This window comes from Pipistrellus hanaki, assembly GCF_964339955.1.
Source record: "Pipistrellus hanaki genome assembly, chromosome: 2".
Lineage (NCBI taxonomy): Eukaryota > Metazoa > Chordata > Mammalia > Chiroptera > Vespertilionidae > Pipistrellus > Pipistrellus hanaki.
Window position 1 is genome coordinate 110,423,694 of NC_140504.1, and position 20,282 is coordinate 110,443,975.

Consider the following 20,282-nt stretch of genomic DNA (forward strand, 5'->3'; position numbering starts at 1 on the left):
AGGGAGTGAGGGAAACATCGATGGGTTGCCTCCCATATGTACCCAACCCGGCACTGAACCCACCACCTTATGGAGCACGGGACAATGCTCCAACTAACTGAGCCACACTGGCAAGGAAAATAATAGTTATTTTTAAAGTATATATGGTAAAGAGATGTGACTTTCATTTGAAATAGCAAAAACAATATTAAAACTGTTGACAGTCATTCTCTTGCAGTTCAATTTTCTTTGATAATCTCTCTCCTACACATGTTCCTTCTATCCTTCATCTTTTAAAACTACAATAATAATTAGGTCTTATGTAGAAGTGCCCAGATTTCTTAACTAAATTTTTTTATGATGGTCACAAAGCCATTGCATAAATATTGAAGTTTATTATATCTATGTATTAAAACAGTATCTTAAGAAGCAAGTATGCATTACTAAAAATGATCAAATAATATAAGGTTTAATTAATTATTCTCTGGAATTTAAAAATAACTAAATCATTAAATATTATTATCTAAAAAGTATAATAAATTCCAAACTATCAAGAAATAGGTTAAACTAATAAAAAGTTACAATCATACTATAATCCTTTAGTAAATATTAAGAAATGTGAATTTAAAAAAAGTATTTTAAACATATTTTAATTGATAAAAAGCATATTCATATTTATTACTCTAGATAGATTAGACTATTTTTAGAAAACTAGGATAACTTGAAACCATTTACCTGTTGGAGGCAGGCAGTCTTTCCAATCAAAATAGCCTGCATAAATTCCAGGTTCTAAGGAGCCAACAATGGGATCTGCTTTCAACTCAATGTAATTTTCAAACAATCTTTGGTCTAATTCTTTCAATGAGGCCATGCTAACCTAAAAACATATAATAAAGAGTAATTATAAGCTGTCCATTTGAGGGTGAAAGAAAAAAAGGAAATAATGTAAATTTTAAAACACTTCAGTGTATTTTAAAAATATTTATCACATTTACTACAAAAACCACATCTTTATTTTATGTTCCGTAATAAAGAATACACTTAGCATGACTATTCAACAAAATAAGAATGAATCCCCATGTATGGTCTACAGGTCTTTTACAGAATGTCCAGCCCACGTGTATTGGGAGTTCCTGATGGTGGTGGAAGTGGAGCAGGGCGAGGAGGTTAGTGAACATCTGTCTGACCAGTCTGTGCGAGGTCTCACTGGCATCCAAGAGGCCAAGCAGTTACAGTGGGTTCATGGAGCATTAAGGGTGGGAAGTGAAGAGTTTGGGCCTACGTTCCTCTTTAGTAGACTGGCAGGCTAGTTGCTTCCACACCACTGACCCATGGAACACAAGCTTCTCTACAACACTCCTGAACTTCAAGAAGCTTCAAGAATGTCAAGTTTGTTGAAAAACAAGCACACAGCTAGTGAATCTAGCAGCTATAAATGAGAATATTTGCCAAGCAGGAACTTCAGCAGTAGGAGAGAAAAGCAACCAGTTGAACTTAGAAAAATACTGAAAACCCTTACGGAGGTTAAAGTATGATAAAAAAACAAGACTTCATAAAGACAAAACACATGATTTCATCAGCTAACAACTGACTAGATGAATTGATGAAATTGCTGGTCACTACTAAGATTGAAATTAAGTGTAATTAAGTACTTCAAAGCACAAAGTAAAAACGTAAAGAGGTGGATATAATGAAGGAAGAGACTTAGAAGATAGTTCCAAAGAGCTCAAATATGAAAAAAACACACAAAAACACATAGTTCTCTACTTAATAAAAACAATTAAGTAGAGAACTATGAGCAGTTAGAGAATAAAGACTTGAGTTTATAATCTGAATAGGCTTAGTGAGTTCCAGGCTAGACTGTTAAGACACATCTAGGTAAATACTATTAAAAGTACCGATTTTCTAAAATAATAAAAAGAGAAAGAAACTCTTTAGGCTAACACAGTGATCGGCAAACTCATTAGTCAACAGAGCCAAATATCAACAGTACAACGATTGAAATTTCTTTTGAGAGCCAAAAACTGACTTCGGTGCATGGGCCACAAAGTTTCAATTGCACTGTATGTGTGCGCCCGCACGTGGTATTTTATGGAAGAGCTGCAGTCAAGGGGCCAAAGAGCCACATGTGGCTTGTGAGCCGCAGTTTGCCAACCACTGGGCTAACATATTAAAACAAATAATTTACCTACAAGGGAAAAAAAAAAAACAGTCTGTAATCAGCTTTTGTCAGATGCAACATTGGAATCTGAAATCACTGGAATAATATCTACAAGAATAAAAGAAATGCAACCCAAGAGTCCTATATTTAGCTAAGAGAGTCCATTCAACTAACAGAGTCCAACAAACATATTTTTGAATATGTGAAGATTCAAAGAATATATCACCCATGTAACCTAATAAAGTGTTCTCACCCAAAAGCAAATAAATATATCAGACTGAGGAGGATGAACAATTGAGGAAAACATAGTATGGAATGAACTTTAAGCTCCCTTCCAGCATCCTTCATCCCTCTTTTTCTCTAATATTTAGAAACATAAACTTAAGTAATAATTAGAGATATTCTGGGAATGATACAAGACTAATTCTTAAAAGAGGAGAGGCATCCCAAAATACAACATATCAAAATCTGTGTGACAAAGGTAAAGCAATGGGTTTTATCGCCAAAAATGTATCTCTCAGAAAGAAAGATTTAAAAGAAGAAAACTCAAAATTACTATTTTTATCTTTTACCTTCAATAGCTAGAAAGAAAAAATTGAACTCAAAGAAAGTAGAAGTGATAATTAAAGATAAGACCAGAAATCAATTAAATTTTTAAAAATATTAATATGAGAAAACCAACAATGCCAAAAGTAGGCTTTTGAAAGGGACATTATAGTTTTATGTAATCTGTCAACACAGAGGAAATTGAAAAACTCCTGAAAAACAGTTTTTTAAAAATGGCACATGTGGTCCTATATGCCCTAATAGAGTCCATTATTTCAAATTAGAATTTTCGTGCACCCCGAAGAATGGGGTCTAAGCTGGCAGTCAGAGATCCCTATGGCAGCCCAAGAGCCCTCGGGGATGTCTGACCGATGGCTTAGGTCCACTCCCCATGGGGAGCAGGCCTAAGTTGTAGTTGGACATCCTTAGAGCTGCCGAGGAGGTGGGAGAGTCTCCTGCTACTGCTGTTGTGCTCGCAGCTGTCAGCCTGGCTTGTAGCTGAGCAGAGCTTCCCCTGACCAGCACTGATCAGCAGGGGGCAGTTCCTACGTTGAGTGACTGCCCATTGGTGGTCAGTGCAACTGGTCACACCTGTTCCTTCCGCCCTTTAGGGTCAATTTGCATATTACCCTTATATTATATAGGATACTTTTATATGAGGAGAACTTTAGGACCAGATGTTTCATTGGTGAATTCTACCAAGCATTTAAAGAAGAAATTATCACACACAAACTTTACTATAGACCAGAGCCTGAGAATGTTTCCTATTTTGTTTGATGAAGCCAGCAAAACCCTGATGTAAAAAACTGTCAAGAATACTGCGAGCAAAGAAAATTACAGACCAATAAGCCTCATGAACAAAGAAATAAACATCCTAAAAACCCCTGGAAAATTGAATCTATAAATAAATAAAAAGAATACATTATGGAGAAGTGGAATTATTTCAACTGGTGAAAAAAAAAAAGAAATTGATAAATGTCTCTTCTCCCATTTATATTCAAGATTATAATGACGGTACTAGTCCATGCAATGCAGTAAGAAAAAATGTCAGAAAAGAAGTTGAACTGTCTTTTCAAGACATACTATAACCCTATAGTAATACATGCATAATTAACACAATGATAATGAACAAAATGCAATACTTAGTAAAAGATAAATTATAGACCAGAATATAACAACTAAAACCACAAAGCCTCTGGGAAAAAAATATTCAAGACATTGAAGCTGACAAGGATTTTGACAGGATATGAAAGGCATTAAATATTTAAAAAAAACTCACAAACTGAACCTCATCAAAATTAAAAATTTCTACTCAAAAGATACCATTAAAAGAACAGAACAGCGAGCTACAGGTTTGGAGAAAAAATAGATACTGACAAAGAACTTATTTATAGATTTCTAAAAATCACTCATAAAAAGGTGAAAAACCCAATTAAAAAAATGAGTAAGCAAAAGAATATATCTAAAAATGGATATCTGAATATATAAGACTAGAGGTCCAGTGCACGAAATTTGTGCATGGGGAGGAGGGGGTGTCCCTCCGCCCGGCCTGCACCCTCTCCAATCTGGGATCCCTCTCACAATCCAGGACTGCTGGTTCCTAACCACTAGCCTGCTGCCTGCCTGATTGTCCCTAACTGCTTCTGCCTGCCAGCCTGATAGCTCCCTGCCAGACTGATGGATGCCTAACTGCTCCCCTGCCAGTCTGATCACCCCCAACTGCCCTCTCCTACTAGCCCAATTTCCCCCAATTGCCCTCCCCTGCTGGCCTGATCACCCTCAACTGCCCTCCCCTAAAGGCCCAGTCACCACCAACTGCCCTCTCAAGCCAGCCCGATTGCCCCCAACTGCCCTCCCCTACTGGCCTGATTGCCCACAACTGCCCTGCCCTGCCAGCCATCTTGTGAAGTCGTGTGGGTGGCCATCTTGTGGTGGCCATCTTGTGATGACGTGAGGGTGTAGAGCAAGGACCTCCTAGGCTTTTATTAGTATAGATGCTTAAAAGAATCACCTTTATCAGGGACAGTTAGAGAGATAAAGGGAAATTCATAGTCTTAAATGTTACTATTAAAAAATCAGAAAGGTATGGAATCAATAAGCTATTAAAAACACATACAAACTAAGCACCCAAATTACTGCAACAACAAAAAAAATCCTATCTAATAAAAGAGTAATATGCAAATTAACTGCCACTCCAACACACACCACGGTCACCCACATGTGGTCAAAGATGGCTGCCCCCATGTGGACACAAGATGGCCACCACAAAATGGCCAGCAGGGAGGGTAGTTGGGAGGGACCAGGCCTACAAGGGAGGGCAGTTGGGGGTGATCAAGCCTGCAAGGGAGGGCAGTTAGGAGTGACCGGGCCAGCAGAAGAGGGCAGTTGGAGGGAACCAGGCCTGCAAGAGAGGGCAGTTGGGGGCAACCAGGCTGGAAGGGGAGGGCAGTTAGGGGAGACCAGGCCAGCAGGGGAGGGCAGTTAGGCATCAACCAGGCTGGCAGGGGAGTGGTTAGGGGGTGATCAGGCTGGCAGGCAGAAGCAGTTAGGGACAATCAGGCAGGCAAGCAGTTGGGAGCCAGCAGTCCCAGATTGGAGAGGGTGCAGGCTGGGCTTGGGGACACACACACCCCGTGCATGAATTCTGTGCACCGGCCTCTAGTGTGTGTGTGTGTGTGTGTGTGTGTGTGTGTGTGTGTATGAGAGAGAGAGAGAGAGAGAGAGAGAGAGAGAGAGAGAGAGAGAACAGTAAAGCTAAGAGTTGGTTCTTGAAAAGATTCTGTCAAGACTGATCAAGAAAAGAAGACTGAAAATATTAAGCAAGCAAGCAAGCAAGTATAAATGGAGGTCAGAACTTCAAATGCAGTTGAGATCGAAATAATATGAAACTACTGTAAAAAATACTAGTATTAGGCCAATAAATTGAAAATGTAGGCAAAATGGATGAAGTCCAAAAAACATATAATTGATTATAAGGAAAAAAGAAGAAAACACACTTTAGCTCACTTTATAAATTAGTATAACCTACATACAGCAACATGTATAGCAAAAACAATATTTACTAGAAAAAAAAGTATAGAAAAATACATACCAGATAATCCCTTTTATGCCTTTAAAAGTAAAAAAAAAAAAAAAAAAAAACCCCAAAAAACAGGTAATATGGAACAAAGTACAGTTTAAAAACTGCAAAGTGCAACAGATTCCATAGGGCAGGGGTCCTCAAACTTTTTAAAGTGGGGGCCAGATCACGGTCCCTCAGAGAGCTGGAGGGCCGGACTATATGAACTACTAATTCCTACTGTAACACCTCGGCTGCGCTCACTGCCCAAAAAACCTGGCGGGCCGCATGTGGCCGGCGGGCCATAGTTTGAAGACCCCTGCCATAGGGAAAGGAGAGTGATGCAAACAAATAAGAAGGCATTAAGGGATCTGGAATGATGCTCCATTTCTTCAGCTTGGTAGTAGGTGCACATATTCCTTTTATTATTCTTACCAGAGGCCGGTGCACAAAAATTCGTGCACTTGGGGGGGGGGGGGCCCTCAGTCTGACCTGCCCCTCTCTCTATCCAGGAGTTCTTAGGTGATGTTCGAATGATGATGGCGCTTAGGCCCCCTTCCCCTAAGGGATGATGGCCTAAGCCATCATCATTCGAACATCCCCCGAGGAGGAGGGGGCCTAAGCCACAGTCTAGCCTCCCTCTGTGGAAGCAACTGGCAAGGTGTCCAGCAGGCTGATCAGGGGATGGCACAGGCCAGCTAGTAGCTGGCCCAGACTCCAATCGCCCCTCAACCGCTGCCAGTCACCACTGCGCTCCAATCACTATCCCCTCCCTCTGCCCACTGGCACCCACTTTGGCTGGCCTCGTAAAACTCGCTTGAAGGCCCTGCCCCCAATGACTGGTTGTTCCGATGTTCAGTTGATTTGCATATTAGGCTTTTATTACATAGGATATCTACATAAGATCCAATTTTTTTGGTAAAGATAAAATATTTAATAAAAATTCTTGAAATTTTATAATCTAAAAAAAGAAATATATCCTAAGAAACCCAAGACAGCAATCAGAAAGAATATATGCACTCCTATGTTTATAATATCATTTTATTTACAATAGCTAAGATCTGGAAACAGCCCAAGTGCCCTTCAGTAAATGAGTGGATAAATGTACACAATGGAATATTATACTAGTGGCGGTAAAAAAGAAGGACTCTTACCCTTTGCAACAGCATAGACAGGGAACTCATATGCATACTACAGGCCCAATGCAGAAAAATTCGTGCAAGAGTAGGCCTTCCTCCCTTCACCCCGCCTCCACCTATACCGGCTTCCCTCCTGCACCTGGAACTGGGCTGCTTCCCTCTGGCTGCTTCTCTCTGGCTGCCACTGCCAGGCACCCAGGAACTGGGCTTCACTCCAGCCCCAGCTTTGTCTAGAAGGACATCTGAAATGACGTCCAAAAGGACGTTCAGTCTAATTAGCATATTACCCTTTTATTATTATAGATGTGCACAGCCCATGGACAGAGACAATAGTGTGGTAAAGACCTGGGAGAGGTGGATGTGGGGTGGAGGGGGTTAATGGGGTAAAAAAGGGGGGCATCTATAATACTTTCAACAATTCAGATAAATTTAATAGAAAGTATACTGATATTAAACTAATCATAATGTAATGTGTTGAAACACTATTCCAGGAATGTGAATAAAACACCATTGGAAGAAGACAATTTGATTCATTTGTACCTTGGAAAAACAGATAAGAAGAGGCCATAAGAGACTCTTTATAGGATGAGACTTTGTATTTGAGTAGGGCTTTGAAGGATGATCAAGATTTTGTCATGTCCAGACTGAGGAAATAGCATTCTTGATAGATAGTAAAACAAAACAAAACAAAACACCTATATGCAAATATTCTTAAAATAGAGACTGGTAAGCTAATGTTTAGTAAATGAATGAGCAGACAAATTGCATGAAATGTTCAAGGAAAGATGAGTGGCTAGATGAAAGGGTATTGGAGTAGGGGAGATGAATGCCATAAGAGAAAGATTAAAACAGTGTTCAAATATCAAGCTATCTATGTTGCTCTTCCTGTTTAAACGCAGTTCTTTTCCACTACTGTGCTATTGTAGGAGCCTCTCTCCCAAATGCTTAGCTTAATTTCTAAATTCTTTCACTTCTCCAACTCACTGTCTGTGGTGTTTTCAGGATGGGGCTTTCAGAAATACAGATCTGATTACATTGTTCTCCTTCCCACATTTCAGCGTACTTCATGGCATTCTGTCAATTTATAATTTCTGTCAATAAGATCTTAAACTCCCAAATGGATTAATTTACAACTAATTTATTTTATTAAAATAGCTTCTAAACAGCTGAGACCGATTTGGCTCAGTGGATAGAGTGTTGGCTTGGGGACTGACGGGTCCCAGGTTCGATTCCGGTCAGGGGCATGTACCTTGGTTGCGGGAATATCCCCAGTAGGGGGTGTGCAAGAGGCAGCTGATCAATGATTCCTCTCATCGATGTTTCTAGCTCTCTATCTCTCTCCCTTCCTCTCTGTACAAAATCAATAAAATATATTTTTTAAAAATAGCTTCTAAACAAAATTTAACTAATTATATTATTAAGATGGGGAAATAAAACCAATAAATTGAGGTCCCAAGACTTAATCACTTACTTCTGTGAATTCAAATAGTTTGATGTAAAATTCAAGGGTTATATACAATTAAGCTAAACATAATCAAATACATAATATATAGCACATATGGTTCAAGTGACACAAAATCTTTAAAATTATTGCTGTCGGTATAGAATCTTCCCTGGATATATTTTTTAAAAAACAAAAAACTGCCCTCTCTCAACCCCCATGTTGTAGTAAAACCTCAATCAAAAATTTAATGACAGACTTGTTTAATGACTACAGTTCTGAGTAAACTGAAAATCTGCAATTATCATACTCTAAATTGGACATTTGCTTTTTAAAGACTAAGACAGGTTAAAATAGCATTTTATATATGTAAAAAAAATTCCTTGGAATTATATAATTACAGTTACCACAATCTTCCTATACCTTTGGTGTATTTCTAGGGAACAATTTTGTTCTTTAAGATATATGGTTCTGGGCCAGAAAGCATTCTGGATTTAGAATGAGAAAACTTAATGTTAAGTCCTGCTTTACTCTGCTACTTATTAAATAGGTCAAATCATTATCTTTTCTGGGCATCTTCTGTATGGAAAAAAACTGAGTTAATAACACCTTAATTACTTCATTTGGTTATTTGCAAAATGTATATATGAAATCATTCCAGCTTTAAATGATCATTGGTCACTAAATTTAATAAACTCCTAAAAAGCACAGTTATTTCTGAACTATCTCAATATTAAAATTCTTTCTACTTTTGAAAATGGGGAATAAGATTTAGGAATTAACAACTGTTTATTTTCATAATTCTATTGGTAGAAGAACCAATAGGGAACAGGAGAAAATATGCCCAGACAAACCTTTGGCAAAACCACCAGTTCATACCTGGAAGGAGATTTGAGAGAATGTCTAGTGTCTGGTGACACTAAGTGAGAAGCCCTCAGTGAACCATTATCTCCAAGAGCAGAAACGGGGTGAAGGAATGGACACTAAGTTATTCATGCAACCTATGTGCTCCCTTGATTTCTCAGGAATTGTGCCCCTGGATTAGCTTTCTTTTGAAAACAGACTATGAAAAATAATAGCAGTTGGCAACCTTTTTTCCCCTTAATGCAAAAATGTATTTTACTTGGTTGGTATCATGTAATTAATGAATTTACTCATTAACAAACAAAATTAACACAAATGTTATCATCTAAATCTAGTTTACTCTTTATACAACTGAATAATTTCAAAATATCACTGGTCAATTAAAATTTTTAAATTCTGAATGTGAAAAATAGCCTACATTTATTCTAAGCTGCACTCACAAACCTTTCATATTATCTTGGTCTCAAAATGATCTGGACAAAGACCAGGGAGGATATATAAGTCTATTTATATGTCACTTTCATTTTATTTCCTAATTATATAAATTAAAACAATAGAGAGTTCCAATTTATAACTTTTTAAAAAACTAAAGAAAACCAAACTTACTGAAATTCCTAGTCATTTAATGTATTTTTAAATGATTAAAAGTTATCCAATAAATATACTGATGTCATTATTGTTACTGCATAAAAACAAAGTGTTCTCTGCAAGAGAACACCTTATAGTACTCAGCATAAAAACTTAAGGAAATAAACTCGACTTTTGACCTTACAGCTTAAGTCACAACATTTCTCATCAGAATGATTAATTTTTACAAAAAGACAGGAAAATAAGACAGAGCCACCCACTTTGATATTCTCATTCTCTGAAAAAAAAAAAATCCCAATTGAGCTCATGAACTGGAACCATCATTTTGCAAAAAGTATGTGATCCATCAAGAGTACATTTTGATTGTAAGATTAACAAGATCATTATCTTTCTTATTCTTTGCACCAAGAAAACTGTACTGACATTAAAAAGTGGTTCTAGCTTAGTTTTACTTAGAAATCTGATAAACTTTTGCCCAAGAACCAACTAACCTTTAGTGACAAAGTTACTTCATTTTTTTCCTTTTTTGCTTACTTGAAAACATATAAATAACAAAATATAACTTAAAAAACTTACACCATTGATACAGGATTCATTTTTGTGAAGCCTTGCTATATCCATGGAGTAGAGAATGGAGAGTATATATATTTTTAGTTAAGATATTAAGCAAGATATTAAGCACCCTATGGCTCTTGTAAGCCAGTCTCGTGTGTGTGTGTGTGTGTGTGTGTGTGTGTGTGCGCGCGTGCACACGCGCGCGCACACATTTGTGCCCATGCTCAATCACCTGTGTGCCTGCTTAGGTAGTAAAGCAAAAGGATCATTTCAAACACATGAAGAAGGAGAGAGGAAAAATTGTGAATAAGCAGGAAGTGATTTTTTTTCTGCAGGCTCAGGGAGTCAGCTGTTGGCTATAAGTAAAAGCTTTAATCTAAAAGGAGCCAAAATTTAAGATGATTCTAAAAGATTTGGGTTCTAAGTTTTTGTGTCACTATATTTTCCCCTTACTTTTGAATAACTTGGGTGCAGAGTAAATCAGCTCTAACCTTGAGAAAAATTTGCTCTAGGAAAGAGGAGAGTATTAAATTAATTATTCAAGGTGAGTTATGAGAAGAATAAGAATCATTCAAAAACAGGGTGGGTGGAATGAAAATGGGGAAGGAATATGGGAGGGAAGGGCAAAAAGAGGGAAAAGGACAGAAAAGCAAAAGAAAGAGAGTGCTGAGAAAGTAGTTTGGAAACTAAATTGATTAAAAAAAAACAAAAAAACAAAACAACTTGTCCATTTAATGTAATTCACTTACCTGTGTTATTTTTTCTATTCCCTGAAAGTTGTACTTTTCAAAATGTTCTGCTATATTTAGGAAGGTGTGACACTGTAGGTAGCAGCAATTACTTAGGACTATCAAAAGTTGCTGTTCCTAAAAGTAAAACAAATTTTCTTAAAATTACATTTATATTAACAAATTTAAAGCCTAACAGTTATCATTTACCACTTACTAAATTTAATTGTAATCTCTTGGTGTTTAATGTCAATATTCAACACTTCGGTTTCCTTGTCTCCTTCTTTCCCAATATTAACAGAGAGAAACATTAATATAATTCTATAATTTTAATTGCTCGCTATTTATATAATACAAATTTCAATAATGTTCCCTTTGAAATTTAACAGCTGTAGAGATTAATAGGCTGATGAAAAACAGTTAACTAAAGTAGAATTAGCTATAGTTCAAATGAAAGGGATTCATGTTATTAGTTATTCTACTTAATACTTTGTGCACAAAAAAGCTATAAAGTAAATATTTAAAAAAATATATTTTATTGATATTTTATAGAGAGGAAGGGAGAGGGATAGAAAGCCAGAAACATCAATGAGAGAGAAACATCAATCAGCTGCCTCCTGCACACCCCCCACTATAGATGTGATCACAACCAATGTATGTGCCGTTGACCAAAATAGAATCCGGGACCCTTCAGTCCGTAGGCTGATGCTCTATCCACTGAGCCAAACTGGTTTTGGCTACAATGGATATTTTTAAGTGATTACAAAAACTGTAGAAACTCTTAGAAAATAGTTTATAAGAAAACTGTAACATAATCCATATGAGGGCTCTTTCAAAAAACTGGATCTTCACAGAATTTTTTATGTAGGACAGTCTCCCTCTTTTGGGGAGTGAAGGCACGGAGGGTAGGAGACTCCTGCAGTGTCAGTAACAGAGGTCTAGAGCCCTATATTCTATACTGGCCAGAGTTCTAGCTGTTTAAAGTCATTTCTAATCAAAATTACAGACTCCAATGCTAAAAAATAAACCATATTTTACAGAAGAACTATTTTTGTAAATAAAATTCCAGAAATGGTATTTGTCACTGCTATTGAAGCTCACAAAGAGCACTTTCCCTGTGCTCCCTCAGTTATAAGAGCATTATCTGGACAAATGTGACTGAATTAGGGCCTTAGTTTAATATCTCTTGACTAAAAACTAAGGCAAAAACCACTTTCCTATTTCATATGTAATCAGAATTATGTTAAAGTCAATATGATAAACATGAAAATAAATAGGCCTCTTTCCTTTGAGGTATACAAACCAAGAATAAACTTTTTCCCCCATTTTATTTATTTATTTATTTAAGTTTATTTATTGATTAAGGTACTGCATATGTGTCCTTAACCCCTCGTTACCCCCCGATCTTCCCACTCATGCCCTCATTCCCATTGTCTGTGTCCATTGGTTAGACTTATATGCATGCATACAAGTCCTTTGGTTGATCTCTCGCCCTTATCTCCACACTCCCCTCTACAAACTCAATTGCCAAGCACAGATTATATCTCCCAACAATTTCATTTGGGGCCATCAAATTTTTAAAAACTTTCTAAATTTAAGAATGTTTATTTAATAGGTTCATATACTTAATATGTTCTTATCTATTTCTGTTGGAGTGTAGTCTAGTCAATGACATTTTTGGTCATCAACAAATAAGACCAAGGAATTATTAAGGTACCTTACAGCAGATGAAACACTATTAATGGCCCTCATAATCTGTAGGTGGGATATGGAGTACAGAAAAAGGTAAAGAGGATTATGGCATATAAGCTCCTCCCCACACTTTGTGTTTAAATGGCAAATAAAAATCAGAAAAACAGCAAATGAGTAGCTCTGGAAAGGTGCACAGGTGAGGCTGGAAGCAATATTACCTATGGCCCAGACTTGGTGTTACCCTTATGTGCTCCTTGTAAATAAAACACAAGAAATAAAGTAAGCATGTCCTACCAGCTACTCTAAACATGCTGCACTCCTTGAAATTCTCATCTGGACTCCCATTAATAAAATAAATTCTTAATTGCCTTATCCATCCATCTTCCTTCCGAATACTAGTTCATCTTACCCATAGTAATTAGCTCTCTTTAGTTGAAGAAAAATGGTTCTTCCCTCCAAACAAAAATACTATTTGAGTGATCTAAAGTTTTACCCTTAGTGTTTCCCCACTCCCCTCAAATCTAACCAATCAGAAGATACACACACACACACACACACACACACACACACACACACAGAGTGGCCAGATTATTATAATCTCTGAATGCATAATAATCTGACCACTCAGAATATATCCTATATAATAAAAGGCTAATATACAAATTGTCCCCTTGACCAGGAGTTCCACCAGCAGGCAGGCTGGCTAACTGTCCATGTCCCCTCCCCCTGCCCAGGCTGGCCGGACTCTACCTATGCACAAATTCACGCACCAGGCCTCTAATACACACACACACACACACACACACACACACACACACACACACACACTGTGTGGCCATATTATTATACGTTCAGATGTTCACAGATCATAATAATCTGGCCACTCAGTGTATATATCACTCACACACTTACACGTATTTTGGTGTTGGTTTTGCCATGGAATTTTTTACTCAAATAAAATGCTATTATGGAACTGACAGAAATAAAATAGAGAAAAGCAGAATCTCTCTGGTTAAAAAGAAAACATGTGCAGGGAACAGGCATCTGTCCTTTGCCTCTTCTACAACTTTCAAACACCAGGGACCTACTAGGACACCTAGTTCACACAAGAACCTGCAAGATGTGGCAAGTAGAAGAAATCAGTTAAGTTGCAACTTCAGCAAAAAATATTTTAAGTGTAGAATGAATATATATATATATATATATATATATAGCCTATATTTTTTAACATTTTCACAAAATAAGACAACTCCAAAGTATATAGTACACTACAGCACTAATGTAGTAGGTAATTTAGGTAGATTTATGAAGTAGTCATTAAATAGTTGTTTTGAGAAAGGGGGAGGGGAGGAGAGAAACATCAATTGTTTGATCCTGACCATGGATCAAACCACAAGCCAAGTATGTGCCCTGACCAGAAAATCAACCCTCAGTGCACAGGATGATGCTCAACCAATTGAGCCATGCTGGTCCGGCTACATAGTTTTTAAGTGACATGTTTCACCCTCTATTATTCATTTTAATTACTTATCCTCTTACTTACAGAAGTCAAACTGAAGTCTTCATGAATACTTCCAAACAAATCAGGAGAAGAAACATCAACAGAAAGACTGAATATAAAAGCAAGAAAAAAAAGTTACAATCAAAGTCCTAAAATTAAAAATGCTAATATAATGTTACATGTCAATTATACCTAAAAAAAAAAAAAAAAAAAAAGGGAAGCTTATGTTAATTTGGCTTTAAAATCTTTTGGTCAGTTCTGTGCATAGTAGAATTGAGATGGCAGAGTAGGAAAGAAACTACAACTAATACACAGAAATAAACACAGGGAGACACACAAAATGAGGAGATGGAGAAATGTGTTCTAAACAAAAAAAGGACAAAATCCCAGTTAAAAAACCTAAATGAAATGGATATGAAGCAGTCTAGCAAATAAAGAGTTCAAAATAAAGGTTATAGAAATGCTCAATGAATCTGGTTGAAGAATAAATGAACTGAGTGAGAACTTCAACAAGGGGGGGAGTGGAGAGAGGGAGACAAACAACAGGAACTAGGACTACAATAACTAAAATGAAAAAAATGTACTCCAGGACAGTGATCGGCAAACTCATTAGTCAAAAGAGCCAAATATCAACAGGACAACGACTGAAATTTCTTTTAAGAGTCAAATTTTTTAAATTTAAATTTTTTCTAATGCCACTTTTTTAAAATAGATTCGCCCAGGCCATGGTATTTTGTGGAAGAGCCAGACTCAAGGGCCAAAAGAGCTGCATATGGCTCAGGAGCCAGTTTGCTGACCAAAGATCGGGAATCAACAGCAGGTTAGCTGCCGCAGAAGAACAAATCATAGATTTGGAATTCAAAGTAGTAAAACATCAACTAATCAGAAGAGCAAAAAAGAAAAAAGTTTAATGTATCTCTGAGACAACATCAAGCATACCAATATTTGCATTGTGAAGAAAAGGGAACCCTCATGTACTATTGGGGGATTATAAATTGATGCAGCCACTACAGAAAACAGTATGGCAGTTCCTTAAAAAAATTAAAAATAAAACTATCATACTACCCAAAATTCCATTCGTGGCTATTAATAAAATACATAAATACTTCAAAATCACTATTTCAGAGAACATACGTACCTTAACCTATTTCATTGCAGCATTATTTACAACTACAGGCCCAGTGCACAAAATTCATGCACGGGGGTGTGTGTCCCTCAGCCCAGCCTGCACCCTTTCCAATCTGGGATCCCTTGAGGGATGTCCGACTGCCCTACTGGGATCGGGCCTAAACGGGCAGACAGACATCCCTCTCACAATCCAGGGATGCTGGCTCCCAACTGCTCACTTGCCTGCCTGGCTTTCTGATTGCCCCTAACCGCTTCTGCCTGCAAGCCTGATCACCCCCCAACCACTCCCAAACCAGTCCTATTGATGTCTAACTGCTCCCCTGCCAGCATGTTTGCTCCTAACTGCCCTCCCCTGCAGGCCTGGTCACCCCTAACTGCCCTCCCTTGCAGGCCCGATTGCCCTCAACTTATCTCCCTTGCAGGCCTGGTCACCCCCAACTGCCCTCCCCTGCTGGCCATCCTGTGGTGGCCATCTTGTGTCCACATGGGGACAGGATCTTTGACCAGATGGGGGCAGCCATATTGTGTGTTGGAGTGATGGTCAATCTGCATATTACTCTTTTATTAGATAGGATAGAGGACTGGTGCACGGGTGGGGGCCAGCTGATTTGCCCTGAAGGTTGTCCTGGATCAGGGTGGGGATTCTCTTGGGGCATGGGATGGCCTGGACGAGGGGCCTGAGGTGGTTTGCATGCTGGCCATGCCCCCCTGGCGACCCAAGAGGAGGTCCTGGTATCTGGGATTTATTTATCTTCTATAATTGAAACTTTATAGCCTTGAGCAGAGGCCAAGGCAGGTCAGGGATGCGGAAGGCTGTTTTTGAGTTTCCTAATCTTGACCTAATTAAATTTAAAAACAAACCACCAAGGGAGAAAATAACTCATAATTTAATTTCTAGATATAGACTTACATAATTGAAATGACTGTGACTATCAGAATCTCCAGGAGGCTTTTTCAAGCTCACCTTTATAGTCAACCATTTACAAGTGAGTTGAGTTAGGGAATTATTAATAGCTCACAAGTAAACAGATATATAAAATTAAAGAAAAACTAGAAGAATTAAAATATTTATTATGTCTCAGAGAGGTGACAGTTTCTATACTAAGAGGCAAAAACCAATACCAGGAAACAGACAAACAGGAAAACATTCTCAATTTTCCTATTATGAATTTAACAGGCATTTATTTCAGTGTCAGAGCATATATCTTAGATGCACAAAAGTTAAACATGGCAATGTCATTCAGAAAAACCAGATTTAAAAAAAATCCTGTAAAACAATCTGAAAAATATTTTAAAAATAAAAGCATTATCACATGGATTTGTAAATATCAAGAATTAAGATCTGCACTTTGCAATCCAAATAACTAAGCCTAACCCAGAATTAATCTCACTAAAATAACTGGTCTTTAACAAGAGTATTAGTGAAATCTTCTACACCAGAACTGTAAAAGTTAATGAATAAGAGTTATATATTTTAATTTTCTACTTTATTATTTACAAAACTTCTTCATTTATATAATTACTGAGCTGATCAAGTGTTCCATTTACTCAACACCTCTCTAGTAATGATGAGTTCAGAAGATAAAGAAACTATGGAAAAAACATAGGTCAAATATAGAAAACTATAACTTTCTTATAATAATTTCTCTCTCTTATTGGAAATCTTAGTATATGATATAAGACCAAATATATAACATCAGTCTATATTTTCAATCCTCCTAAATGCACGAATGAGATTAATTTTAGTTTTACTTACTGTGTAGTATCTACATCTGCATCAGGCTTGGTGCTCAATTGTTCCAGACAATATATAAAAATCTAAGTTAAAAAATAAGTTTCAGTGACATGAACTCTTAGATTGTAATCTATTTGAATATCCTATATAATAAAAGCCTAATATGCAAATTGTCCCCTCCACTGCAAGTTCAGCCATGGGGCAGGGCCAGCTGGCAAACCACCCATGACCCCTTCTTCTCCCCCTGTCTGGCACTGCTCTGGCCAGCAGCAGTGGCAGGCAGCCAGGGGAAGGGAGGCGCAGGCCAGCAGTGGCAGCAGGCAGCCGGGGGAAGTGAGGCCCCGGCTGGTAGCTGGCAGCCACTAGGGTCCTTACCTGTGCACAAATTTTGTACAGTAGGCCTCTAGTTAAAAACAATTTTATCTATAATAATAAAAGTGTAATATGCTAATTAGACTGGACAGCTGAACAACCTTCTGGATGTCCTACTAGATGAAGCTGCGGTTGTGGGGGCTAAGGCAGAGGAGGTGAGGGGTGATCAGGTAGGAAGGCAGGTGAGCAATTAGGGGCAATTAGGCAGGCAGAGTAGTTAGGAGCAATCAGGCAGGCAGGAAGAATGGTTAGGGGCAATCCATCTTGCAATCCTGGACTATTAGCTCCTAACCATTCACCTGCTTGCCTGATCACCCCTAACCACCTCTGCCTGCCTGCCTGATTGCCCCTAACCACTATGCCTGCCTGCCTGATTGCCCCTAACCACTATGCCTGCCTGCCTGATTGCCCCTAACCACCTCTGACTGCCTGCATGATCACCCCTAACCACCTATGCCTACCCTAACCACCTCTGTCTGCTTGCCTGATCACTCCGACTGCTCCCTTGATCACCCCATGACTGCTCCCCTGCTGGCCTGATAGCCCCTAACCACCTCTGTCTCACCCCCCACTGTGGCTTTGTCTGGAATGATGTCCAGAAGGTCGTTTGGCTGTCTGGTTCAATTAGCATATTACCCTTTTATAGATATAGATGTTATACAAATTCTAAATAACAGAAGGTTGAAAAATAATTTGTATTATTTCAGGCTCAGGGTACCAGCGTTTGTAGTTATTACCTGCATGATATTGATGCTTAGTTGGCAAACCTCCTCCTGTGTTTTAGGTTGTTGAAAGACCTGTAAGGAAGAAATTTGGTGAAAAATTTTGGACTTAGCTCAAACAAAACTTTTGTTTATAAAGTTATATAAAATCAAACCAAGGCAAAATAAAAACATAAAAGCCAGAAGGTATACTAAAACAATAATCAAGAAAAACCTTTCCATAATACAAAATGAAAGCACATATAGAAACAGTATACAGTGAGTGTACTTGAAAATATTAACCCAGCATAACCAGAAGAGAATGCAAATGTAAGAGCAAAAACATGATACTACTACTAATAATGATGATAATAAATGAAATATTAAAGTGGGGAATAAAAGAGTTAACACTAAAGTGGAAAATTGTTTCTAGTGTGTAAAACCTTATTCTGAAAAGGGCCATAAATGAAGAGCTGGACTAGGAAGTGAGTGTTTCTACCTACAGTGATTTTGCCCTGAGAAGACACTGACATGGAGCAGCTTACCAACACTTAAATCACTTGTTTTCTCTGTATACAAAGTGTTAACAATGCACATAGTCTACCTATAACACCTATATTCACATTTTTAACTTCCATCAGCCTCTCTTGGAATCAAGAAATCAATAGCCTTTATATGAAATAAAACAAGCCAAGTAGTCAGAGGGAAAAGCTCTTGTGCTGAAATGACTCAAAACTTTACAATTGATTGCCAACAGGTCATTGGGAAAGTCTGCAACAGAGGTTGACCAGAACAGAAAACTTACACTGGCTTCTCCAGGCTTGCAGTCCAGAACTCCTTTAAGTGATTGCAGAGAATGTACAATGCACTGTTCAAACTGATATGGCTAAAGGAAAACCAAAACAAAACAAACACACACACATAAATATATATATATCTTAAAATTCAAAGCAAGCATTGGCTGTTAAGACATTCATAAGATGGGAGTATGAACAAAAATTCTCAAATTTTCATATTTATAGAAGGGAACAGAGTCACAAACTGACAACCTACTTATCAAGATTTAGCTTTGCTATGTTTTGTACTTGATATTTAAGAACAGATGAAATTTGAAATTCTAAAGTTCATCAAATTCAATAAAAACAGAATTCAGATATAAATTAAATTTTTCTTAAAAATTCTACTCTTCTGAGTTGCACATGATGTGATAAAAAGCAGATGTAATGCCTTTATATTTTAAACCCTGCTTGCAGTGTATAGTCTGCATGAGCTCCATCTCGAAGATGCTGTTCAAGGAAATTTAATGTTAATAATGATCTGGAAGAGACCAAGGTCTTTAACTTAGAAAGCCATTATTATCATTTTCTACATACATTATATCAGAAAATGAAACTTGAAAAATGCACAACAAATGGTATTTATTTAAGATAAATTTGAATGAATCTTAACATCTCAGCTTCTAATTGCATTTAAGGTTTTACTTTGTGCCAGGCATTTTCCAGACGATTCTATCTAATAAAAGAGTAATATTCATCCCTCAGGAGTCCCAGATTGGGGACGGAGCAGGTTAGGCTGAGGGACACATACCCATGTGCACGAATTTCATGCACCAGGCCTCTAGTAGGAATATAAAAGACAGACAGAGATCTTAGTAAATGTATATTCTAGGGAGACACTAATCATAAAAAAATCAACAAAACTCTTACTTTTTACTAAAAAAAGTCAAAAGTACAGAAGCCAAATGCAATTCCAAACTAAATGTCATGAAGAAAATAAGTAGAACTCAGAGAAAAATGGTGATGGAGGGTGATCTGTTCTAAATAGGATGGCTAAAGAAGGCTCCTCTGAGACAGTAAAAACATTTCAGCTGAGGATTGAAGGACAAGAGGAACCAGCCCCTAAAAAAAAAAAGGAAGGAGAACGTGAGTTGGGGAGGAGGACAGCATGTGCCTAGCCACACCCAAGGTGGACAGAACTGGCAGGGCTGAGGAGCCATAGTATATCACAACCACTGAGCATGAGTCTGGAGGGTAAGAGATGAAGCTAAGGTCCAGATTTCATTCAGGGATGTGGAACTGTGTAAGATCAATTAAA

The 20,282-nt window shown here is 37.7% G+C and overlaps 1 protein-coding gene across 6 annotated transcripts in view; it reads right to left on the bottom strand.

Annotated features, from left to right (window-relative positions):
- The window catches only part of EXOC2 (exocyst complex component 2), a 232,775-nt gene that overhangs the window by 44,931 nt on the left and 167,562 nt on the right, over positions 1–20,282 (bottom strand). For all 6 annotated transcript variants that reach the window (XM_084873313.1, XM_084873310.1, XM_084873311.1 and 3 more), the window contains 6 exons: positions 18,994–19,074; positions 18,225–18,284; positions 17,137–17,198; positions 14,295–14,361; positions 11,081–11,197; positions 715–856 (listed from right to left, as the gene is read on the bottom strand). In XM_084873313.1, the coding sequence (XP_084729439.1) occupies positions 715–856; positions 11,081–11,197; positions 14,295–14,361; positions 17,137–17,198; positions 18,225–18,284; positions 18,994–19,074 (529 nt within the window). The remainder of the gene's footprint in view (positions 1–714; positions 857–11,080; positions 11,198–14,294; positions 14,362–17,136; positions 17,199–18,224; positions 18,285–18,993; positions 19,075–20,282) is intronic.